Source organism: Anarrhichthys ocellatus, unplaced genomic scaffold (assembly GCF_004355925.1).
Source record: "Anarrhichthys ocellatus isolate YVR2014 unplaced genomic scaffold, GSC_Weel_1.0 scaffold85, whole genome shotgun sequence".
Lineage (NCBI taxonomy): Eukaryota > Metazoa > Chordata > Actinopteri > Perciformes > Anarhichadidae > Anarrhichthys > Anarrhichthys ocellatus.
In genome coordinates, this window is record NW_022280115.1 from 666393 (window position 1) to 693718 (window position 27326).

At 41.5% G+C, this 27326-nt stretch overlaps 1 protein-coding gene across 2 annotated transcripts; it reads left to right on the top strand.

The window, feature by feature from the left end:
- LOC116398560 (epidermal retinol dehydrogenase 2) lies at nucleotides 1-25396 on the top strand. 2 transcript variants are annotated; one of them, XM_031874962.1, is made up of 6 exons: nucleotides 1-108; nucleotides 3411-3738; nucleotides 12777-12908; nucleotides 13220-13319; nucleotides 20756-20900; nucleotides 24473-25396. In XM_031874962.1, the coding sequence occupies exons 2-6, from the start codon at nucleotides 3418-3420 to the stop codon at nucleotides 24600-24602; spliced, it is 828 nt and encodes a 275-aa protein (XP_031730822.1). In that variant the 5' UTR covers nucleotides 1-108; nucleotides 3411-3417; the 3' UTR covers nucleotides 24603-25396. The 2 variants fall into 2 exon arrangements, with proteins under 2 accessions (XP_031730822.1, XP_031730824.1); XM_031874964.1 differs by lacking the exon at nucleotides 1-108 and adding an exon at nucleotides 137-300.
- The last annotated feature ends 1930 nt before the right edge of the window (nucleotides 25397-27326 follow it).

A 27326-nucleotide genomic window follows, 5' to 3' on the forward strand; every position in this document is an offset into this window, starting at 1 on the left:
CTTCTCCCTGTCGAGTAGCGTTCTGCTTGTGTTTGATGTGATAACCTGCTTTGTGTCTCCTGAGGCTATAGAAAAGGTCGAGCCTTATCCGGGAAACTCAGCCTCACGGTACGTTCACCGGCTCCTGGAGCTTTAATGTTGCTTTTATCAACTTCCGCACAAGCACACACGTATGATTAGAGCGGTGTGTGTCGTAACGTTAGCCTATGTGGTGAGCAAAGGTCTCTTTGATAAGTCCATATAACGTTACTCTGGTTGCCCGCGGGACATTGTCAGCGGTTCTCTTGGACTTCTGTCTTGGTAAGTTAGAATCTCAATTTCGAATAAACAGACGCATTATCAAGCTAGTTCCTATCTGTCACCTATTTCCCGCTTTCTTGTGAAAAAAACCCGTTGTTTGTCTTCAGTTTATCGCGCAGCGATAACTGATAAATGCATTAAAATAAAGTTTATTATCCAGGTTCACCCCTCAGAACATGCACTCAGTGCGTGTTCTGAGGGGTGAACCTGTTTCCACGCGTTTTAGCCCTTAAAGTTACCGCTATTCACAGAAACTTTAACACCCATCACTTTGCACATTTATTGGGTTCAATATGATTCCAAAATTGTAAGTTTTAAGCTTAGTTCTGAGCTGAATTCGTTTTTTTAAACCTGTAGTAAGTGATTGAATTAAATCAATAAGTGAATGTAATTTATATATATGCAGAAGTAAGTCTTGATTTAACATTTAAGATATTAGTAGAAAATCGTGCAAATATTTAATTCTAGTGTTAAAATGACAAGATAGATGAACAATTAACAGAAAACTCCCACCATACATCTCTAATTTAGTTTGTAGATAACATTTTAAATCACAGCTGTTCTCATTAAATATGTCCCAGAGAGTTTATGCTTTTTAAATTGCTTCATTTTATTGTTTTATCCAAGTTCAACATTCAAAAACTCAGTTTAATCAGTACTGTGTAGGTCAGTGGTGGGCCGTCAGGGCCAGCTAAGCCTTCTCTGCTGGCCTAAACAGAATCACAAAGTTAAAGCTATTTTATAGTTTAATAATGTTTCACAAATACACTGGCCTACATGTATTATAGTTTTTTCCCCATTAGCTTATTTTCTCATTGCACAGCTCCTGTGTTCCTCTGTTGCTCTGCTTCCAGCACAGCTTGTTTTAAGGAGAGCTTTTATCCAATCAGATTCAGCCTCTATGTAAGGAGAGAGGCCTGAGGTCCTCTAGGTAGACTTTGCAGATTAAAGTATATGGGGATGATATTGTTGATTGTCATAGTGTTCAACTAATCAGATCTTTAGTTTGACGTGTTGGGCGTATTCTTTGACGTACCAGTGGTACCGAGGTAGCCTCCTAAGTACGTCTGCAATCACAGCGCTGCTCAGCCTTAGAAAACTACACATTCAAGGAACAACTTCTCTCAAAATCGTGACTTTTGTTAAACAGAAAGCTTTTGTTAAACAGAAAGCTCCTACGTGAGCGCAGTCCACCGAAAACATATTTCCCACAATTTAAGCTTCTGCATTTTCCAAATGCACTAGTATTATTCAAACATATTGTTCGGTTCGTAAGCCTCGTACCGAACAGTTTAATACGAATACGTGTATTGTTACACCCCTAGAAACAAATAACCATAGCTGTGGGCGTCATTATAGGACAGCACAGAAGGCCCAGGTATAAAATGCACGGCCCGCCACTGATGTAGGTGTGCTTTAGAGAGCTAGTTTTAGTATTATTAGAGTAGTGTTTTACTTGTTGTCTCATAGCGGTGGTCTTGAGACTGCTGTGATAGAAACGTGAACGGACAAACCTCACTGTCTGCATCTTCCAGCCATTCATGGTTTTCTCTTCATTTCTGTTCGTAGTAGAACTGCACAAACTAAAGCTGATATTCTCTCTGTTTTGTCTACACTGAGGGCACATCCATGTTGTTTGAAAAAACTTTATTGGACTAGTCACTGAGCTAACTAGTGGTTCCTTGCTTCAGAGTAAGCACCGAGTTGTGAAGAAACGGCAACCTGCCAAGTGATGCGGAAGTGTCTTAAAATTTGCTTTCTCTCTAATGTCCATCAGGGGGCGACTCCTCTGGTTGTATAGAAGTCTATGAGAAAATGACTACTTCTCTCTTGATTTATTACCTCAGTAAACATTGTAAACATGAGTTTATGGTCTCAATCTCTAGTTTCAAGTCTTCTTCAATACAGCATGATGTTCATTTAGTACATTATGGTCCATTTAGAGTCAAACAGACTATAAAGCAGGGGATGCTTTAGGGCGGGGCTTACTGTGATTGACAGGTTGCTGCTGCTGCTAATGGAGCCGAATGCGGCATCTCTACGTCGCTCCTCCGCATTCCAAATCTGATAACTTCTTTTCATTGGTTGCGAAAAAAAACATGGCGACCACCGTATTCCAAGATGGCGACAACTAAATCGCTGAACTCGAGGCTTTAAAACATCAGTCCACAAACCAATGGGTGACGTCAGGATGACTACGTCCACTTCTTATACGGTCTATGGTTGTGGCCGATCAATTGATTAATTCTACAGTGAGCACGCTCAAAGCCAGATTCAAATGTGTCGTATTAGCTAACACAACGTACCATGTGGGGAAAAACATCACAGTTTTTGGTATCGGCAGTTCGATCCCCGTTTCCATTACATTACAATGATTTAGCAGACGCTTTTATCCAAAGCGACTTACAATAAGTGTATTCGACATCGGTTTTCGAGAGAACTAGTCACCAGAAGTCATAAGTGCATCTCCTTTCTTCAAACAAGCATCTAAGAGCATAAACCAGAGCCAACGTACAGTGCAGAAACAAACAAATGCAATAAGTGCCACAAACTAATATGACTACAATAAGTGCAATAAGCTAGTATGAATACAATAGATGCTAAGTAAGTGCTAAGTGGAAGGCTAAGGGTAGGCCTTCTTGAAGAGGTGAGTTTTCAGTCTACGTCGGTAGATCCCTCCCTGGTGAATTTAGAAGCTTTAACGTGGTGTAAAAGAGGCGGTTACCAAGGAGTGGCTAATTGAGACTACACGTCATCACTAGAACACTAGTCCTCATTTAGCTTAGCGGTGGAGACGTGACGTCTGGTGACCATGGTGTACAGCCTAGCGTTAGCATTTTACTTATGCAGATTGCAGTCAAGCTTGAAAAATCAGAAAAGTTGTCTTGATTTGTAAAGATTATTTTGATGAACGAAACATGAGAATCATAAACATTTGTTTGACACAGAGATTATTCTCTGCAGTAATCCAAAACCATTTTTGTGGATGGAACCAGTGCCATGCTAACTTCCTGCCTGGCCTACAAAAATACGTCATCCCTGCACTACTCTCTTCTATTTCTCTTTTATTTTTCTCTAATGTGTTCTCTTGTCTTTCCCTTCCTTCCAAGATCCATCATGAATTTCTTCCTGGAGACCCTGCAAGTCCTCCTGCTGTCCATCTGGTACAATGTGGAATCTTTCGTCCACCTCTTCGTGCCCAGAAGGAAAAAGAGCATAGCTGGCGAGGTGGTGCTGATCACGGGGTCCGGTAGCGGGATCGGCCGCCTCATGGCTCAGGAGTTCGCGGCTCTTGGCACTGTGCTGGTGTTGTGGGATATCAACCAGGACGGGATGAAGGAAACGGCCAGGCTGGCCAAGCTGAGCGGAGCCAGCAGAGTCCACCACTACCTGTGTGACTGCAGCGACAAGAATGAGGTCTACCGAGTGGCTGACCAGGTAAGGGTGTCCGCTCTACCAATTACAGCTGTGTCTTCTGGGTACCCTGGGCCCAGAAGACACTGTTGGCCTCATTACTTTACTGCAACCCGTTCAGTCAGGAGTACACAAAGTCAAGTACGTGTTTTTTTTTTTTTCTCCCTGTCAATTTAATTTAGTTTGTTGACAACAAAATAAGCTGTCAAACCTCCGGCCGTTATTTACATAATGTACTTTACTACATTTTTATTGTCTAATGAGAGATGAGGACAAAAATCTGACTTGAAGATTATTATTTTTTTATTGAAATGAAAATAGCGACAGAATGTTCAACAATCACCTCAAATATGTTACTGTGAAAGCCCATGAAAAGTAATAAGTTCATTTGTGGGGATATAAGCAAATGAATACATAAACAGACTGTTGCCTTAGGCAACATTATGAAATAAAAGACCTGGCTTTGTTGAGACCATCTGTCTAATGATCAAACAACAACAAACAGCACTATTTGTCTGAAAATAACTCGTAATTCATGTTGATGCCTCATGAATGATGTGGGATTACTTATTACATGGGCTGTTTTATTTTATTGCAAAAATATATACGAGGCAACCAGTTGCAATCAACAGATTGTGTTATATAATGTGTCCAGAGAGAGAAGTTGTTCCTTGAATGTGTAGTTTTCTAAGGCTGAGCAGCCTGTCATCTCTCCATCGCTCCTCCAGAAATATTAAACGTCACAGGGCTTATGTAATCATGACTAAATAGTGTCAGTGTTTAAATACACATGGAACAAACTATATTTTCAAACATCTTCAACTACTTAAGGTGGCGTTAGCGTGAAGTTGTGGATGCTACATACCAAGACGGTTACATTGCTTTTTGTATCCTTTGCAGACAGCTGAAGCACCTCCTGACATATTGTCTGAATGAATTAAGGAAGGACCTTGCTCGATACAGGCTTTTTAGTTTAGCTAGCTACCATTCATTGTTAGCAGATTAGGAGTGCCACGAAATACTGGTATTGACGACAAATTCTGTACTAGGCAATCCAGCGTCTCTTTGGAATCAGTAATCTATTTGGCAAAACCAGATTTGACTCGTACCATTATTACAGGTGTTGAAATGTCTTTATTCTCTGTGAAGCTCCACATCATCAGATCTTTTCCAGATTCCACATGTTTGATGAGACTCCAGACCTAAAGACATCTACAGACCAATTATGTAAATTATTCACAGCGCCACCTACTGGTGACAGGAAGTTAAAGTCTTCATACTTTGGCTTGTTTCTCTTAGTAGGTAAATCAGATCAACATCAAATTAGTTCCACACAAATGTAAGAAGTTCATAATGCCAGTTCCTGAAGCTTTTGATGTTTTGTTGAACGCCGTTGCCGTGGTGGCGCAGTCTTTGCCAATGTTTTCCGACGGGCGTGGCCAGACCTGAGGAACAGTGAACTGTTTTCCCATGCTCAGTAGTATGTAAAGCGTGCACGCTTTATCAGCACCGCCCAGCTCCTGTACCATAAACAGGTTCCGCCAACGGGATCGTGCGTGCGTGCGTGCGTGCGTGCGTGTGAGATTAGACACTTCATTGACTGTATGTGGGCTGTAGTGAGAGTACAGAGGGCAGGATCTGAACAGCCACCGACACGGTTCACTTAAAACAGCAGCATCCTAATTATCGAATGCAAGATGTTTTCATAAAGTGACATCATTCAGTCTACAAAAGACAGGAGTGTGAACCGGCACAGTGTGTCACAACCTGTCTGCGGTTTTGTCTGCTCTAGACTTTTGTGTCAATGAAAAGAGGGAAAACTAACATTGACCGAGAGCACAGCCCTGATTCATCAGCTGAAAACTGAATGAATAAATATTAAACAGACTTCTAGTGTCTCTCGACAAGCCTACTGTTAGAAGGCAAACGGGATCCCTCAGCAGGCCTTCCAGCTATCGGTGTAAAATACGTCGTCGGTGTCGAGCACCTCCTCGTCTCCCACCTGTGTTTAGTACATAACAGACAACAGGGCGTCAATATTAATAGTCAAAGACAAAGCCGTCAGGAGTCATCAGTAGAAAGCTGTAGTGCACACTATAAAACACTACCACACAAAGTACACAAACACTACATCTGTCCTCTTTATTAGTAAAGAGCAGTGTACAAAACATCTGGGTAGCAGCCTCTCCTTTATAGCTGAGCAATAACAACTCTGTGAGCCATGAACAAATAAACTGATGTAATCGACTCCACATCATCAGATCTTTACCAGATTCCACATGTTTGAGACTCCAGTCCTGAAGACATCTACAGACCAATTATGTAAATTATTCAAATTAGTTCCACACAAATGTAAGAAGTTCATAATGCCAGTTCATGAAGCTTTTGAAGTTTCGTCGAACGCTGTTGCCGTGAAAAACGAAGGTAATTTTTAGAGGCTAGAAATGCTCGAAACATAAGCAAACTTGGCACACAGATTACAAGTCAAATATTTAGTTACAGAATATGATTTTAATGCTTCAGAATGGCAAGTCGGCTCAATAGCGCCCCCTACAAAATTTCGACGAAGCAGCCCTCGCAGTATGTTTCACATACAAAATTTGGTAGGCAAATGTATAACATTTGGACTCCTGGGGCCATGCTCTAAACCCAACCGCAAGTCAGCCATTTTGAATTTTGTATAAATTTCTCGTGTTTTTTTCCCATTTCCAGGTGCTGTACTTTAACAACCTCCTCCTAGGGAATTAATCAGATCAATTTAGAATTTGGTCAGAACAATCTAAAGACCTTAGTGATTAAAAGCTTGAGGTTTTATTGAACGACGTGGTGTGGCGGCCATTTTACATGGTTCACCATCATCCAACAAGCTGTTGTAACTCGACTGTACTTTGTCAAAACTGTCCCAAACTTGACATGCTTGTTGACTGTCATGACTTCAGGACTTCTGCATGCCAATATTAACTCATAGTCATAGCGCCACCTACTGATAACCATGGCCGTAAGCAGGATTCTATAAATACAGCGGCCCAAACACTGAACTTATTTAAAGGGTTCGTGGGCACACCATGAGAAAAAGACTTCTCTGATCTAAATATGTGCAAACTAAAATGTTTGGAGAGCAGAAATTTGATGAAAAAGGTTTCCAAATCGTGCTTGTATGTGGAGTTTTCATTAATAGTAAATTGAATTGTTTTTGTTCTTTTTGGAGCCAGGCTGTAATGTAAAGTAATTTCATGCAACGTGAAGTTTGTTTAATAAAATCAAACTGCACCCAGCCTAATTTATATGATAGATTATTCTACATTGGCTCACCTTTTGGCTTAAACTTAATTCTTTACAAAAAAAATTTCTCCACATGGAACCAAACATTCTCCTATTTCTTCTCAACTCTTCCAGCTTTGAGTCACTCAGCAGTGATTGTCAGAGCTACCTGCACAAACAAACGACCTGCATTTACTTTGACAGTCTGTTATGTTACTAACACTGAAGCGCATTCACACACATTCAGTTTTTTGTTGATTTTTACAGGCATACAGTTATGATTGTATTCGGAGGTACACTCAAAACAGGCTTAAGACCTGGCAAAATGACCTGGCTACGCCATTGGTCGACACAGGAAATACCGTTTAACTCGTGCACGCAGTGTATGGTGGTCACAGAAATGCATGGCTGCATCAACCACAGTCCTCCCAGTACCCTCGACGTGCGTGAATATGCGAGGGCCCGATTAATGCTGCTTGCAGCTTTAATTATTATATTCTGTTGTCTCTGTTTTGGTGGACGGATATCTTGATCAGCATATCCCTATATTAAGGACAGCTGATAATCCAGGCTGTTTGTAGTTTTATTGTGTCCATGTATCAGCAGTCACACTCTTTCATTTTAGAGTACAGGGGTCAAATTCCTCTGCACCACCATAAAGACCCAGGGCCGGACTCCCAAGGTTCGACCAGCATAGTAAACCGGCAATTTAGAAAACGCGGTTTGCATATGGAAATGTGTTGTTTTTAGGTTGTGCCCTATAAAGATCCACACTCAAATGCCTAAATAAGAGGGGAAAAAGGTTGAATCACTTCTTCTTTGTCCTGTTGATCACAGCCAACATGTGTTTAGCAGGTCCGCTCAGGCTCACCTTGTCCAACCTGTGTTTCTCTCTCTGTGATTGTCTACCTGATTCACGCTTTAATTATTATGTTCACTGTCTGTCTTCGGTTGAAAGACATGGAGGGAGCATAACACAGTAATTGTATCGCTGTTAACCAGTAGAGCAGTAAATCCTGCACTGACGCTTCGGTCAAAACATGAAGTAGTCGGACAAAGGACACATAAACACTGTGCTTCTTGATTGGCCAAATTGACGTGTAAAAGCAGCGATAATGGAGACGGTTGGTTGTCTTGTCGCTGCTGCACAGCCCCCAACCAGACTTGCATCACAGCTTTCCAAAAGCACAACTGTCCATGCTCGGACTACAACGCAGGACTCGTGTTTCTAAATGCCGATTAGTGTGGATGGAGGGCCGAAGATGAAACACAGTTACACATCTCTGACTCTTCAGCTGGGGAACCATGAATGGGAACAGATCCATTTAATCGCTGTAGAAATCTGTGAAATCAGGCAAGAAAACTGGTGCGGTCTGTGTTGATTCTTACTAGCACTAGGGGACACCAAGTGAAGACATTTAAAAAACATTTTAGGGGCTTCATGGTATTTTTTGTCCTTAAATTCGAGGACTTTGCATTAGTTAGGATGGAGGGCCAAAGAACAGTGACTCAACGTGTATCTACACCCTCCTCTGGCTGACATCACAAGGACTGCAGCGCATGGGGACACATCCACACCAGAACATATGGTTCAGCTTAGACTCGGGTCACACTGATTTCCGCCTGCTGGGGTTCCTGATGCTTTGATCCATCTGCCTGGAGCTACCACCGAGGTTCATTTCTGCTAACAGGATATATAGGTCCAGTACTTAAAGACTGTAAGGGTTTCAGGGTATGATTCCCTGGAGACGCATCCGATTGCTTTCAGTTTTTAAATGGAATTGCACTTGGCACTCGCAGCAGACATGTTATTGATTGGTCCAAACCAAGGAACCTATAAAAGAAGGGATCCCGCTGGTTTTCTTGGCAAACCCTTCGTAGCATTGAAACGCTATGATTGGCCAGACGTCGAGGCTCGCTGAGTTACCGGTAAACTGATATGTTCAGGTCTTATGTCCTGACCAACGACTGGAGGTCAATACCTAACCCTCAACCAGCTACACATGGTGGGTTTATGCCAAGAAATTCAGTGGGATTCATACTTATACTCATAAGTATTTTACATGCATTGGAATGTAATAGAGCATCTTTGTTATCAATAACTAACTAAGGAACCATCAGACTGTTGGTAACGTGAGCCAGCTCTCTCCATAATGTTTCCTATTGTCAGGAGGTGGTGTTAATTGACTAATTGGAAATGCCTCTATAAATCTGGACCTTTATCAATAACTGTTTTTTGTGACTTTGTTAGTAAATGAACTCCGATAGCATTTGCACTTTGTTTAGCAAATGTTAGCCAACAATATTTCTATTGAGGTCATCCATTAACCTGTTGTCATTTGACGAGTACAAATTAAAATGGAGATCATTGTCGGATGTCATGGCAACGTCAGTGGGGGCCTGGGGCGGTTTCCATCCCCTGCTCCTCCTGTCCACATGCCAAAGTGGGCGACTGTGGCTAAGTGGAGAGCAGGGGCGTCCTTCAATCAGAAGGTCTGCTAGTCGCATGTCGATGTGTCCTTGAACAAGACGCTTAACCCCAAAAATTGCTCCCGTAGCTATGCCTACAGTGTATGTGATAGAATCTGAATTGTAAGTTGCTTTGGATAAAAGTGTCTGCTAAATGACTGTAATGTAATGTCCTTGTTCATTGTTTAGTCTGTTACCGTGGTGATGAATTGGGTATGGAGACAGTGGCATGTGTATGAGTGATGTCAGACTACCACATGAATTGTGGTTTGATTCATGTTTGGTGAAAAATGTTTTATAGACTATGATTATGGATAAAGTGAAACTTCTGTGGTCATGAATGCGAAATAAGCTGGTGAACTGATGGTTTTCTGTATTCCATGGCACTTTGGTCTTTACTTTAGTTTAAGAATACTTAAGTAAACCATCCATTTTAGGACGGAAACAATGAAACAAACAGCCCAGCTTCTGTAAATATATTTCGATAATACTGAAGGTGTAAAGGAAACAAAATGTTACAGCCTCTTTATCTTAATCGCTGTCATGACTTATGTGTATGCTAGCAAATAATAAAGGCTAGATGACTCGTATAAATGTAAATCACTGAGGCAAACTGCAGGCTTTGTGTGGCAGGCCATTTTACTGAATCCAACCAGTTATGATCACAGCTGGTAATTAATGTATTTGGTTCTAATTACAGTCTGGCCAATGATAACATGTTGGACCTGCCCGTCTGGTCATGTTTCATGGTAAGAATCGCAATCAAACGGTTTAATGCCAAGTACGTTTGCACATACAAGGATTTGGCTTGGTGGTTGGTAGGGGTGGGAATCACCAGAGGTCCCGCGATATTATCACGATACTTAGGTCACGATACGATATTATCACGACACTGCGATATTCTGAGTATTGCGATAACATATATTGCGATATATATTACTTTTTTCAACTTCAATTGATGTCCCCAAAGGAAAACTGTGTCAACATGTTTTATCTAATAAGATACAGTTTTCAGTCTGTTCATCTCACTTCAATCATTTTTATTGCAGCAAAATAGGATTGTCAAGCAGACAGGCTGACCAACAATGTCATAAATGTTGCATAAACCTGACAAACTGAACTGTTTGTATTACTACATAGTCCAAGTTAACTGAATGCAAACGTGTCTATAACTTATTTATATAAGTTCTAGACACGTAATACGATATAAGACTTATATAACTCAGTATAACTTGCGATGCGTGGACGTCAAGGGCAGAGAGCCAGTTATGCGCCGCACTCTCCCCATGAGCCTGGCTACTGTTGGCAGATTTAACCCCGTTGTGAGGCCAGATTGAGCGTGTGAGCGAAACACTTCACATGCTAACTGAACGGCAACGCCCACATTAGAAGCGTTGTCGGTTACAACCACCAGGTTTTTGACGGCAATCCCCCATTCTTGTGCTGCATTTAGCAGGAGGTCTGTAATGTTTGCCCCGGTGTGACTTACGTGTACTGCTCTAGTTTGGAGAATGTGAGACAGCAGTTGCCAGTCCCCTGAGATATTGTGCTGTTATAGTCACATAGGAATCTACTGCGCTTGACATCCACGCATCGCAAGTTAATGCAACTCTTTCTGCTGTACTCAAAGACTCCTCAACTTTAAGCTTCACTTCTGTAGAGCTTGGGCACGGCTGTGTCGGTGAAAAAACGCCGGAGTCATATCCATGTGTCATATCCATGCTTCATATCTAGGGATGGGTATCGTTTGGGTTTTTTCCGATACTGGTGCTAAAACGATACTTTTAAAACGATACCGGTGCCTGAACTTTTTTCTTCAAATTGAACAATATATTAACTGTTTAAAGTATACTATAAATATAAATAAATACAAAACACTTGGCTTCAAACTACAGCTTCAAACTTTTTAACTTCAAACTATAATATATATTAACTGTTAACAGTTTACAGTATACTTAAATAAATATAGATAAATACAAAACACACACACACTCTGTACACACACTACAGCTTCAAACTTCAGCAATTATTTTGCAGAAATATGAGCATATTCGGCAAAATACGACGCCTCTCCTGACTTATTTTATTTTATTTTACCAGTTGGTGGCGCTAATGCGCCAATTCATCGTTTGCCAACTGCCACTACACCTCGAAGAAGAAAGTTTTGCGTGCCTGTGTTGTTGTGCTTATGACCGGCAGCGCTAAGTACCCGGATGTCGATGGAGGAAGTCAGTAGCCTGTCAGCCGTATGACAGATCTCGTTCTCGTGTTTTTTTAATAAATCATGGCCGAAGCTTCGCCAGAATGATGGAGGGGTTCGTTTCTAAGCGCACACAACTCGGCCCGTTGTAATAATACTATGAGTGAGAAGCGGAGGACCGATGCTGCCAGGACGGAGTCATCAGAGTAGTGTAAAAAAAGTATTTCAATCGGCTCAGGCACCGAAAGGAAGCACCGAAATCTGCGTTGCGTTTCGGTCCGGTCCGGTAGATACCGGTCGTATAGGAACCGGTGCCATATTGGCACCGATTTTCGGTACCCAACCCTAGTCATATCCATGCGTCATGTTCATGTCCTTCCCTTCCTTGTTAAAAAATCCAAAATAAGTCCAGACGTCTGATTTAAACGCGGACGGTGCATTTCTGATTTCTTTCTCCGATGTCGCCATCTTTGTTTTGACCAACTTCCTACCAATCGGTGGACTGAAAAAGCAATTGATTTTATTTTTCTAGTACCAAAAGGTTTATATAATAAAAGATCGATACTTGGCTTCCGTGTATCGATACAATATCGCCACGCAAAATATCGCGATACTATGCTGTATCGATTTTTTTTGCCCCCACCCCTAGTGATTGGTGCGTGACAATAAACAGTGCAATAGTATGTGACACAATTTAAGAATAAAAAATATGAAAATTGACAGTAAAATATGACAAACAATTTCCGAGTACATTAAAACAAGTCTGTTATGGTGTTTGCTATATGCAGTTACCAGACAGAGCCATGATCTGCAGACCAATAACAAGGAAAACAAATGTACACATTTAGATAAAAAAGATCAGTCAACATCAAGTAATGTGTTTTTGTTTTTATTTTGTCGAAGCATTTTTCAATCAAAGGGGAAACAATGCAGGTTTTAGAGTTGGTTATAGTGGGACTGGGCAATGTCCTCTTTCTACAGAAGTGGTGACTCCATTCTGGGTCTCAACAGGCTTCTGCTTGGTAACATTTCAATGTGCCTATTTGGGAGCTCCTTCTTTCCTTGGGAGTATCTTTTTACAGAAATGTGATTGCATCATACGTGACGGACATTTTCCTGTTGCTCCACGCAGGTTAAGCGAGAGGTGGGTGATGTCAGCATTCTGGTGAACAACGCTGGCATCGTGACGGGAAAGAAGTTCATGGACGCTCCCGATTCCCTGATTGAGAAGACGATGGAGGTCAACACCATGGCTCACTTCTGGGTCAGTCAGACTCGGCAGACGGCTAGAACATCACCACACACATCAGCTTCTCTCATGGAGACCTTCTCTTTGTTAAGCATATAGATTTAGAGGCAGATCAGTCAGTATTGTACTGTTGGTTATATACTAAGGTCACATGATGACAACTGAGCAAAGTTCATTTGCAGTTGAAAGTTTTTGAAACAAAATTTAGATTTGACAAATTTTTTCTCTTTTTTTGTAAAATCTAGATGGTTCATGCAAATGAAATTCCATGTTTAGGTTTCTCTATTTAGCCAGATGGTTAATGTGTTTCCTGTGTCTCTGCTCAGACCTACAAGGCCTTCCTTCCTGCCATGATCGCCAACAATCACGGCCATCTTGTCAGCATTTCCAGCTCTGCTGGACTCATAGGAGTCAATGGATTGGCAGGTGTGTGTTTCCTCCTTCTGACCATATCATGCATGTCACTTGTATTACAGCTTCTTTTGGTTCGTAGGAAAATAAAAAAAAATCAGGGTGAAAATTGGTAGTCTAATGGTCAGACTGCCATTTTTAGTGTCAAATGCTTTTTTACATTTTTACTTAATTTTTTTAAGATTACATTTGAATATATCATTATAATGTACCTTTGCAACACAAATGTTTACTAAAAAGAGCTTGAACGCATCATAATATATCTCAATGCAACCTCCGTTAAGGTTAGCCGTTAGCTTTGTTATTTAGCCATGCAGGACTTTGCTGCCCACCAGCTGCCAACAGCTAACGTTAAATAGCTCTCCTCCTGTTGATTTCCACATGGATTTGTTTTTCACAATGTAACATTAGCGTGCTTTGTCTGGAAATGTCGGGCAGGGGCATGCTGGGGCCAAATTTATTAAGTACTACTACTATCTCAGGATTTAGGGTGGTCGTCCACTGATCTGAAGGTTGGTGGTTAAATCCCTGGCCCCTGTGGTCCACATGTCAAAGTGTCTTTGGGCAGGGCAGGATAGTAAATCCTAAATTAATGTGAGTATGCATGTATTACACATGGAAAAACAGCCACCTTGTATGCTACCCTCTGCCACCAGTGTATGAATGGGTGAATGCTTGCTTGTGTTGAAAAGCACTTTGAGTGGTTGTTAAGACTAGAAAAAAACGCTTTATAGGTGCAGTCCATTTACCACCCCCATTGGTTTGGTTTTCCAAAAGACTAATAGTCAAGAGTTTACTGGCTCCTTTCAGATTTTAGATGCCGTTAGTCTCCAGCCCCCCTGGCACCTGCGGTGCTGTAGAAAAATATGAGTCCCGTCACATTTTCAGAATTCTGGCATCGACTAAAGTGAAGCACTTAACACTGAAGTGAAAATGGCTTTTATTCACTTAACGTGTTCAGATGCTCTTTAGTGTCCTATAGTATCATCTAGTAAATCTGTGGAGAGGAGAGGCAGCCTCTCTACAAACCCAACATGATCAAAATTCAGAAGTTTCAAAGCCGTTTGGAACAATAACAGCAGGACTTTAGAGACCTGGTTCATGTCACTAATATAGAGACAAAACTATTGTTGTTCTGGATGTTTTTGCCTGAATCCCCCTCTGACGCTCTCGTCGGTGGGAATATTTCATCTGAGCTGCTGCCTGCTGGCTTGTTTACCTTGTTCTGCCCAGAGGTTGCATTACTCACAACACTGAGTCAGAAAACACTGCTGGTTTAAAACCCCAGGATGAGTCTACAGCTCGTGGACCCAGAGCGCAATGAGCTACGATTAGCATCCACTGACCAGGGGACAGTTATTACAGGCTGAGCTGAAGCTACTCTGACGGACCCTCGGAACAAACACTGGGCCCTGAATGCCTCCAGAGATGTACAATGGGCTACAGAGCATTCTAAACAGTCTGAATAATTTATATGGTGAAGTCATAATAACTGCAGACAAAATGTCGATTCACCTTCATGATCGGAGAGTGCTGCACATGACAAGAGCATCTGAGGGGATTCAAGTAAAAGAATCCAGATTAACACAACAGTTTTGTTCCTATATTAGCGATCGCAGGACCCCAGGGGCCCCGCCCTAAAGCATCCCCTGCTTTATGGTCTATTTGACTCTAAATGGACCATCATTTACTAAATGAAAATTGTGCTGTATTGAAGAAGACTTGAAACTAGAGATTGAGACCATAAACTCATGTTTACAATGTTTACTGTGGTAATAAATCAAGAGAGAATTAGTCATTTTCTCATAGACTTCTATCCAACCAGAGGAGTCGCCCCTGGTGGACATTAGAGAGAATGCAGCTTTAAGAGACTTCCGCATCGGCTTCACTCGGCAGAACCGCAGGTTTCTGCCGGGTATATACCTTTTATGTATATGAAGATTGAAATTAGATTACAATTTTTATGTTGAAGTGTTGGCCCAGCTCGCCTGCAACAGAGCAGCAGGCTGGCTAGTTAGCTACGTAGCTTGTTCTGCTCCGGAGCAACTTGAATACAGTTGTCTTCACAGCAATATGAAATAGATAGTAGAGAGGGAATTATGAATGTTATGCCTAACATTACTGTTAATTGTTTAGTTTGTTTACCTTGGTAACAAATTTGGTATGGAGAATCATGGGGTTTCACTGGTATTGGTATCTACCACTACATTTCTGCTATCGTTAAGTCCCAAACGTCTTTCATTCAAAGTTAATACATCTGTTGTGTTTCAGGTCAAAAATGTAAAAAATGTTTGAATAAATTCACATGACTGATATTTGTTATAATTTCAAATCAACAACCATACTAGTAGCATTCGTTATAGTGGCGTGTGTGAATGATATCTGGTAAGGTAGAACATCTTGAAATAAATGCAGTCCATTTACCTTCCATCCATCCAAAAAGTTCTCCTCTGGTCTCAACCAAAAAATAGTTCAAGTTATGTGTTCGTAAATGGATATATAGCTGGTGAACTGATGGCTTACTGTATTTGATGGCACTTTATTTTTTATTTTAGTTGAAGACTACTTGAGTGAACCATCCATATTTTATGATGGAAACACAATTAAGGAAACTATGAAACAAACTTCTGTAAATATATTTCTATAATACTGGCTATAATTCATACGTCTGTTTACCACTGAATGTGCGGTGTAGCTGTATTATACAATGATATGTTGTATAATTATATTTGAATAATATGAATACTGCATTAGACTTTAATTTGTTGATACTCAAGATGAAATGACTTAAATTATAGCGACCCAATTTTAGAGGAAGCAGGTTGATTAAACTGCTAATAAGCTGATTATTCTGTGTTTTAAAAACATGTTACATTTTCCGCATTAACAAATGCCACCATAGAATAATTGCACTTGGTTGGAGCCATTGCTCATTGCAATATGAAAACTCTATGGTATTAAACAGTCATCTACAATACTCTGTATAAAATGCCTGGTGTTACTTTTGGGAATTGGAAACCTATAAAACAAAATGAAGAAAGAAATATCCCAAGTCCAAACAATATGAAAGAGACGGACACAGTGGGTAAGATTCATATAACTAGACCAGGATATGCTGACTAATAAAGATAAGTGTTGGACACTTGACCAATGTATGCAGGGCGGTCCTCTGACGTGACGCCTCTCACTAATGAGACCATGTAGGCCTATTTATGCCTTAGTTTGATGGTTGATCCTTCGTGCTGCATCGTGTATTCAGAGAGAGGCGGCATGAACGGTCCTGTAAAATGACATTGGCTGAAATGAGCTGATAAAAGCTTGTAGTTTGGTGTTCCTCTGAGCGGCTGATCACACAGACGCGTTGCTAGAAGCGCGTCGGCAGCAAAACTATGCTATGGTAGGCCCTGATCCACTTATGGCCCAGCGTCCCCCTTTTGTTCCCGCATGTCGCAATTTTCTGGCGGTTTTTAGATGCACATAGAAGTTCACATTGATATTCTCAACTTTTTGGTGCCAGGCACAGAGTCACATCACCCGTCAATGTCACACTTGGCCCAGGCAACCAATCAAATCAAACAAGAGGCGGGCTTTACCACTGCCTTCCTGTTTTGATGCCGCGTCACGACAAATGCGGTCGAAAGTTTGATATTAGAGTTTTTATTACTACATAAAAGCAAAAGCTTGACGTCTGCTTGATTCCATTTTGTCCCCGACACATGATGGCCTGGTTTTTTAGATGCATAAAAGTTTTTTAGATAATAGTTATCGCCTTTTTAGCGCCAATGTCCCACTTGGCCCAGACGAACAATGATTTCAAGCAAGAGGCAGACTTAACTAATTTAGTGCCTCCTGCCTGTGTTGATGCCAGTAGATGTGGTAGGGCTAGCTAGCTAGTTAGCTGTTGGACTGTTAGAGGGAAGGGGGTATTCATATCTCATGGCATGGTAGTTTCAGGTAGGCTACTGTAAGGACAGACTGCGACACTGACCAACATCTTTTCCTTGATCACATATGAGAAGCATCCCTGCTCCACAGCCCCCCCCCCCCCCTTGATACGCTTTGCCTAGATGTTTTTGAAGCGTTTCTGTGTGATTAGTCCCCGAGTGGATCATCTGCCATCATCTCCAAGAGTGTCTGTACACTGGAGTGGAACTTTAGCATGTGTCTTTAGACTCTTCAACTCTGTAGTTGGTTTTTCTGTGTAAAGGAGGATCTCAACCATTTATCTTATATTTATTATAGTGATACAGTCTGTGTCCCATTCTTCCTGTACAGATAGATATGTTCTAACTCTGCTGTGCTACAGATAGATATGTTCTAACTCTGCTGTGCTACAGATGGATATGTGTATGTTCTAACTCCAGGTCTGTGTTATGGCATCAATTTGCAGGATTTCATCGATGGACAGAAAAGTAATCACCCGTTTCCAAATGATTTAAGGGACAGTTCACCCCAAAATGTATAATAGTTTTCTCATACCAGTAGTGCTGTTTATCAGTCGAGATAGTTTTGGTGCAAGTTGCCTAGTGTTGGAGGGTCGTCTGCCTACTCTCCAATATAATGGGACTATATGGCACACCAAAAAAATACATATTAAAAACTGTTCAGCATCGTCTCTTTACAATAAAACTGTGGCCCTGTTATTCAAGAAAATCCAGACCTTGTTTCATGTCGGGTCAGATGAGAAATATGTTTATTTTGGGGTGAACTGTCCCTTTTCATGTCGAAACAAAACCCTTGTGTAATTCCAGTCAGGTTGCTTAACCTGGTCATAGTTATGTGAGGTCAGTTTACTAAGGTATGTTATTGAATGTGAACACATTTCAACATGAACATCTGATCATCTTCATGTTGGGACCTTCCCTCTATAGTTCAGCCTTAGCTAAATATCTTGTACACAAGTTTAGTAACAGTGTTTGATGTCAATTCAAAGAAGGGCTGCACAATTAATTGAATTTTAATCGCGATCACGATTTTGGCTGCCACGATTAAATGAGCATGATCGTCTGCGATATTGACGTTTAAAATGCGTGCTCTGCTACACATCAAATCAAGCTCTTCCTCAACTAACAGTCAGCCGACCACCAGGGGGCGAACGAGTTGGGAGGTGTCATGCGCGCACCCTGCAGCGGCAGCCTCAAAGAAAGTTCTGTCTGCAGTCGAGTAGAGGAGTAGAGAGACAGACAACAGAACAGAGAGCAGACGGTCACGGGTGTCGTGTGAAAGCTAAATCAAATGTCAGGAGCAGAAGGCGAGGAGCTAGCCCCTCGAAATGGATCATCATCCGTTGTCTGGAAGTTTTTTGGATTTAGGCCAAGTGATGTTAACCAAGAACAAATCATATGCACAGAGTGCGTTAGAGTTGTGTTTGCGCCGCATAGCAATACAACTAACTTGTTCAGCCACCTGAAAAATCACCACAAACCACAGTATGACGAATGCATTAAGGCCAAAGCTAACGTTGCCTCACTGAATCTCTGTCCATGTCCAACGTCAAAACCATAACAGCGACCCTGCATAGCGCGACAGCGTATCCATCCACCTCCCAAAGACACGCTGAAATAACGGATGCAGTCGCATTTCATTTGGCCAAAGACATGTGTCCAATAAATACTGTGAGCAACACACATTTATTTTTAGTTAGCCCTTTATTTTGAGTAAACATTTTATTTATATTTTGCTTCGGGTGATCAGTATCGTATACGTTGTATTTTGATGCAGAGGCGTGTACATTAGCTGGAATGTAGCACAATGGAAGTGGAAGCAGTGCTCTTGTTCATTTAAATGTGAAAGTGCAATAAAAAGATGTTGTCCCTAAAATTAATGAATAATCGTGATAAATAATCGTGATCTCGATATTGATCAAAATAATCGCGATTATGATTTTGGCCATAATCGTGCAGCCCTAATTCAAAGTTTGCCTTTTTAGTTTCGAGGGTATGATTTCCTTTTTTTTCATATTTATCCTTGTTATTATCTACCCAAGACGTTCCTCGTTGCCAGTGTTTTGGTATATTTTGTAAAAAAATAACAAAGTAAGTGAAAATCAAACACCAATGTATGGTTTACATTTTGTACTACCTTGTGTTTGCAAGTGCCGTCTTCATTTCAAGTGTTGATTGTAAAAATAAATGTTATTTCATCAGTTCTGGTTTTGTTTCCCAATTAGAATTGTCTCTTTAATGACTTTAATGGAACTTTATCTTGAGAGAATTTGTCAGCGTGTAGGCATCAGCTGACTTCATTAGATGAGATGTTCTTTACCAGAGAATATTACTATAAATAGATCACTATGAGTGAGTCGCCCTCTCACCCATATTTGTCAGAGAGATGCGAGTGCCTTATCAGTGATTGTGTAATAGATGTAACCATGGCACAATATACTTCCTATCATCTAAATGCTGTATTTTGATAAACACACATGTTATATGGTGGCTGTAAATTGTGTCTGTGTGGATGTGGAAAACATGCAAGCAGACATGCACTGTGTTCCAAAATGACTTCTTTTTTTTTGTACTTTTAGTACATACTGCACCTGCACTCACAAAGTACGTACCATTGCATGCAGTATGCATTCAATTTGGACTACTACTCAAACATAACATGGCACCTTGAACCTTGCCCCTCTTGCTCACATATCTGCTGTGCAGAGGATTTTAGGTCAGAATAATCAGAAGAGCATGCTGGCTGGCATACTGCAAAATGCATTTAGCAGAACGTCCTGGGATTTTTGACATACTATGTGTAAGGCCATATTAAATCTTTTTCTGGCATACTAAATAATATGGTTTTATGGGTATTTGAGCAGTGGAGTAAAGCTGTTGTCATTAGCTTTGTATTTATCTGGTCAGAGAAGTTGCACTCTAAATGTGTATTTGATCAGCCATGTTTGGTCTGATGTTTCAGTGTGGACAGAGTTCTTTATGAAAACACTAGTACGGCCCAGCGATTCATTTTATTGTCAATTATGAACACAGCTTCAGGCTCTGTTTGTGAGCCTTAAGGCACCTCTCACCCTGACCTCGCCACTTCCCGGGACTGTACCCATTCGCTCTCTCTCTCTCTGCCGGGGCGGGACCATGCTTTGTGGCTGTGACTTTTTTGATGCGTCAACAGTCATATCTATATGTGTGTAATGTGATTATGATTAAATTGGTCAAAGTTCTTTAGAGATCCAGCCTCTTTTCTTTTTGTGCTCAAAGTGCACCAGATTGATGCGTTATCTCCTTAAATGTGCAAAAAAAATGTTTCTTTCTGAATGCATGAAGTCTACATAGTCAATGAGTAATGGTGTGTATAATCAGTCTCAGTATTAATCAAAATGATTATGAGCTTTTTTGTCATCAAACAGCCCTAGTGTTTTCACATCTAGTGTGCTTTTATGGTTCTGTATTTGGGAATAAGTTGTTAACTTGTAAAAATACTCAAACTTCTTCCTCCTCTCCCTGCAGACTACTGTGCCAGTAAGTTTGCAGCAGTAGGATTTGCAGAGTCTGTGGGTCTGGAGCTGCTGGCTACTGGGAAGGACGGCATCAAGACCACCATTGTGTGCCCGTACTTCATCAACACTGGAATGTTTGACGGATGTCAAACCAAGTAGGTCTCTTCACGTGATGTTTGCCTGTTTTTGTGCTTCCACGCTGGAGACAGCCGTGACCGGAGGCATTACGTTTTCAGGTTGTCTGTCCGTTCCGTTAACGAGATAGCTCAGGACCGCCTGGAGGGAATTTCTTCACATTAGCACCAAAGTGCACCTGAACTCCAGGATGAACTGAGTAGAACTCGGTGGTCAGAGATCACTGTGGCCTCACAAAACCGTTTTTCGGCCATAACTCAAGAATTCATGTGCCAAGTATTACAATTTCACACAAATGTCTACTAGGAGAAAACGATGAGGTAAAGACATTTTGGACTGACAACATTTAATGTCAAACTGGACCAATCGAACCATGAACTGTACCTGGCGAAATGCCAGTGGAGGAAGTGAGGAAATACAGGACTGTATATTTGGGTTAAGAACTGTTATTGTTATTGGGGATGTCACATTTCGATACCACGGTAAAACAACAAAGTCAAACAATAAATTCCATAAGTCCAAACATACACTCCTTTATTACCCTTTGGTTACTGGTTTTTGTTCTAATTCCCTCACTAATATCTATTTCATATTGCTGTGAAAACGTCTCCTTCAAACAACTGGATTTATTCAAGTTTATCACAAAAAAATACATTTTACAAGATTACATTTGAAACGCATAACGTTATAATTTAGCTTCGCAAATACATTTTCTAGCGACACTGTTAGTCTGGAGCCCTGACGGTTCTCAGCTACGGAATCATTTTTTTCATTGACTTGATGTCAAAGTAACGGTTCTCGTGACGTCCCTAACTGTTACAGTATTACAGTTGTATTAACGTGTAATGGCACCCTAAAAATGGCGAATTGTGATGAACACAGTCACCCGTGGAAGTAACCTTTGACCTTATTTATGAAGAGAGCTGCAGCCATCAGCACAAATCACATCTCAGACCATAACTATGAAGATCTCTGGTCTCTCTTTGCATCGCTCTGACTTCAGACGATTGGCCATTATCACCTCAGCTCGGTTCAAATCAACCAATCACAAGTTCACTCCATCTCCCCTCACTTATATTTTCTACGCTCTGATCACACTGTCCTCCACCATTTATTGTTTTCTTCTCTTTTAGAATACCATGTCACTTTAAGGAATTATGCAAATGGTTCAAATGTATTTTTCCTTCAACGCTCCCTTTTCTCTGTGATCATGGTCAGTCCTCTGCTTTAGCGTTTATAGCTCCCTATAGATTTTGTTCATTGAGGTGTGTGTGTGAATCTGTCCGTACAGAAAGCCACTAAGCAGTGCTGGCTGTGGGCTTAATTGCCCGGCTGCGATGACCAGGGCTCAGAAGACCGCCGTGAGATGAACTGACTTGTCATGGCAGAGGAGGTGTAAGAGTTCCTTTATGTCTATTAGGAGCACCGTCTTATTTATGACAGCTGTGAAAGACCAGGGACCCTCCAATGGAATAAACTGGAACCAAAATGAATCCGGGAAATGAAACTGAGTGACTGTATAGAAGGAGGGACCGATAGGAAGATTTTAACGGAGCATGACATGGAGCAGTAGTATTAGAATACACAGACAGAAGAGACTTTATTTAATATTAAGGCGAGTGAGAGGGGGTGACGTTGTGACTGGGTGCAAAACTTGTCTTTCTCCATCATGAAGCCCACAGTTACTGTAAAATGCTCTGGTTTGTCAGTGAAGTGCATGAACTAACCTGCAGAGAGATGGCATCCAAACACTCTGCACTCCGCTAACTTGTTGCTCTCGGTACCACCGTTAGCTGCTCCGTTTCAACATTGTTTGGCTAAAAAAATGTGCAATCAGGCTGAAGCTGTGTTTCTACTCGCCGTAGTGAAGCCGCCGCTTTGTCGTGCATCGTTAACTTTTTGTAGGTTGGCGGGTGTGCGATCATGCGACTGTCTCAAATAGTTCACTGATAAAAACACTATTTACATGTTTAGGGATTATACAAAACAGCCCAATTTGTTTTCAGATCCTTTAGAAATTGGAGGTGTTAAAAAATCTTCGTTTGACTAAATATTTTGCAACCAAATCAGATAGTTTACAGGATATTCAACGTTAATTTCTTTATAATGTATGTAATACTTGACTTGTTTCTTCAAGGAAATAAAGTAGTCATGAATATGAGATACGAGTTTACAGAGAATTACATTCCCACCTCGTCATTGTGGAGGTTGCTTTATGGCATTTTGCCAGTTACACTCGTCTTTTTGATTCCTCACGGTTCATTTTGTTTGTAAACTGGTTCTTCGAAATGCCAGAGGGCGTACAAACAAAATGAACTGTGAGGAATCAAAAAGACAACGAGTGTAACCGGCAAATAAAGCAACCGGCCATAAAGCAACCTCCACAATGATGAGATGGGATTGTAATTATCTGTAAACTAGTATCTCATATTCATGGAATACTTTCTTGCCTTTATACAAGCCCTGTAAGGAAACAAGTCGAGTATTAAATGTCTCCTAAAGAAACGAAGGTTGAATATCCTGTAAACTATTTGATTCGGCTGCAAATTATATACTCTGAAGACCTCCTGTTTTAAAACGTATTGTCCTTCTTTGTCTTCCGACCACTCAAAGCGCTATAACACTACACCATGGGCACAGCATTCTGGAGCACGTTGGGACACATCGACATGGGGTAGCAGAGACGAGGATCTAACCGCCGATCTCCAGATTTAAGCACGACCCGCTCTCTCACTGAGCCACAGTCGCACGTCTGAAAAGCTCTGATCGCACCACACGCACAATGTTACAAAAATTGAGAAGTGCACGACCAAGCACTGCGTCCACTTTCAGAGCCCTCAAACACGAATACGTCATTTTCTGCCACTCATGCCTCGAGCCGGCTTCACTACGGTGACGGTAAACTTTGAGGTCAACCGTGGTGTTCTGTCGAGAGATGAAGTGACTCAAACCAAGTGAGTCCAAGAGCTATGATGATGTAACGACTTATCTGTCGCAAAGACAGCTTTATTATCTCACAAACCTATATTCAAGTGGCTCCCTTATTCCCAAAACTCTACATTGGTGAGGTGTTTTATGTCTCAATAGAAACCAATGCTTCTTCTAATTTCCTACTTTTGAGTAACACAAAACAGAACTCGCTCTAACAAGAGATGAGCCACCAGCCTGAGGTCTCTGTGGTGACACTGAGACTGGTAGACACTGGGACTGAGAGTGTCTTTGTGGTTTTTTTTTTTACTTGCCCTTACACACAAATGCATGCACGCACACAAACACACACACATCCAGATGCCCTGGGGTCAGGTTTTACAGGTGTTTGGAAACTTGTCTACCCTCATCCGTCCAACAGGCCCCTGAAGCCAGCAGGACACATGCTTTACGCCAGCACCAAACACCTGCCCTGTCACTTTCTACCTCTCACACTTTTAAACAACACAGAACAACAAAACACTCTTAGCTGCTTAGGATGGATTCAGATGTCGTAATATCTAGATTTGTAGATGTAGTAATATTTCTGTTTGTAGGTGGTTTCACTGCTGTTAACAGTTGCATTGTTATTTTCTCTCTGAATCCTTTGTCTTGTGTTCATCAGGTGGCCAACGCTGCTGCCAATCCTGAATCCAGAGTATGTGACCAAGAAGATCATTAATGCTGTGCTCACAGACCAGGTCTTCCTGCTGCTGCCCAAGAGCATCTACCTCATCACTGCTCTCAAGAAGTGAGTGTCCTCTTACCTTTCTGTCTTCTTCCTCATGACTGCACTGACGTTACACGCAGGGTAGTTCATATCTACGGAGTCTGTAGTGCATAGAACACAAGTTTGTCCATTGTTGGTTCATGTCTCCCAACACCATAGGCAGTGTGTACTGTCTCATATCTGTCTCTGGTAGAATGTTTGTGGTTGACTTTGCTGCTCACATGGGTTTTAGCTTAATATCAGGTCTCTTGCTATTGTTTGACAGTAGCAATATGTAGTACTTCACTTCATCGTATTGATGGTTGTACCACAGTGACAGTATAGAGTGTGACTGGTCGCCCTGCTCCCTGACGTGAGGTCACATGAAGGGTCAGAGGTCAGCCTGACTAGAACAGGTGGTCTGTTAAGCGTTTAGCCTTCAGGTTGTAAATCCCTGTTCTCCCTTTGATACGTTTGTCTGGAAATATAATTGAAAATATTTGTAAAGCTCCCCTCCAGACACTTTTTAAAGGATATAAACTACTCCGCTGACATTGTTTTCCCACACAACGTAAAAAATAAACAAATCTCTGACTATGCAGGTCGTGCCAAATCTAGCTGGTCCAGAGAGCGTTTGAATCTCAGATTTTAGGGAAGAGCACAGACATCTCCTGCTTCAGAGCAGGAATGTGAAAACACCCCTCCAGAGACAAATCAGTATAGTCGAGGTCAAACATTTTAAGGGAGGAGGAGATCTTGGCAAACGCTGCAGTCACAGTTAGGGATGGGTATCGTTTGGGTTTTGCCGATACCGGTGCCTAAACGGTGCCTGAACCGATACTTTTTTCTTCAAATTGAACAATATATTAACTGTTTAAAGTATACTATAAATATAAATAAATACAAAACACTTGGCTTCAAACTACAGCTTCAAACTTTTTAACTTCAAACTATGAACAATATATTAACTGTTAACAGTTTACAGTATACTTAAATAAATATAAATAAATACAAAACACACACACACTCTGTACACACACTACAGCTTCAAACTTCAGCAATTCTTTTGCAGATATATGAGCACATTTGCCTTCTCTGGCAAAATACGACACGTCTCATGACTTATTTTATTTTACCAGTTGGTGGCGGTAATGCGCCAATTCGTCGTTTGCCAACTGCCACTACACCTCAAAGAAGAAGAAGAAGAAGAAGCTTTCGCGTGCCTGTGGATGTTGTGCTTATGAGCGCCAGTGCTAAGTATCCCGTTGTAATAATACTGTGAGTGAGGAGCGGAGGACCGAGTCCTGCTGCCAGGACGGAGTCATCAGAGTAGTGTAAAAAAAGTATTTCAATCGGCTCAGGCACCGAAAGGAAGCACCGAAATCTGCGTTGCATTTCGGTCCGGTAGATACCGGTCGTATAGGAACCGGTGCCATATTGGCACTGCTTTTCGGTACCCAACCCTAGTCACAGTAGAGCTCTAGCTCTCTCAGGAGGAGCTGCTGTGACCAGTCTCAATCAGGTAGGCCAACTACAACCCAAGTACTATTATGACAGCATGTGAAGAATCACATTTTCAAAGTAGGTTGTAATGGTGCTCACTGTGTGAAGCCCGTTTCTGACCAGCAGGAACTTTCCCAAGGGACGAGGAATTTAATAAGGAACTCATTGCACTTGGACCACAGGGACCAGGGTCTTAGTTAAGTTCAGGGGACATTTTACCTCCAAACAGGTTCTGGTCGGGATACACTCATTTCTGGAAGTACAGGAACTTTGGGGTTGGCAAGAATTCCCGTCGGTGATTGGTCAAACACACAGTGCCGCTGCAACTCTTGTGCCGCTTCATTCATGAAACAAGGGAGCGTGCTAGTATCGACTTAGGGGAGAGCTTTTGTCTTTGTTTGATGACATCAAAGTAAAGTTAGGCTTTGCTTTTGCCTTCTCTGCAGAGAGAGATTGTGTGAGTGAGCTGAGGAGAGAGAGAGACAGCGCGGCGGTGCTGTCAATGACAGAATTAAGTTATTTCTAATAAATAACCGTGGAGACAGACTCTCTTACTCTTTCCTCCTCCCCTTCATTCACTACAACATGCATCAGTTAATACTTCCCGGGACCCAAATGACGAGGAACTTCTTGGTGGAAACGCGTCTGTGGTTGATACATACAGCAGCCACTTCAATGAATAGCGAGAATTGAGAAATAAATGATGAAATCTTTCTGCATTGAAAATCCAAGTAGCTTATGTTCCAGGGTGGAGGATGACTCATCCATGTTCCATTGACAAGGGGTGGCCTTGGTTGCGTTCGGTCTTGTAATGGCAAGCCGTGCCCATGAATTCTGTTTTGCTGTTCAGGCATACAGATGTTATTGCGAGGGGGTCACAGAGGCGCTGATTCCAGCTTTTACCTCTGTGGCACTAATCATCTAGAACAAGCTTCTGTTGGTTAGCAGCGCTCTTTTAGCCCATATTTGGTGTATCCTGTGAGGATGATTGAGATTGGTCCTCCTGACAAATTAGATAATTGTGTTTGTGTAACATGGCAGTCCACCATGTTTCCATCAAGACCAAAGGATAAGACCATTAAAATACATCATAGATGTCGTCCATTATTCATTTATCCGATTCTCTGCACGCACCTTTAATCTTGTGAGCCACTAATGTAAGTTATTAAAGTTAATGTTCGGCAAGCTTTGGTTTGAGTGCAAAATTAGCCTTAAGAAGTCAGAATTAGCCTTAAGAAGTCAGAACAATACCAGAAGTTGGGGGGGG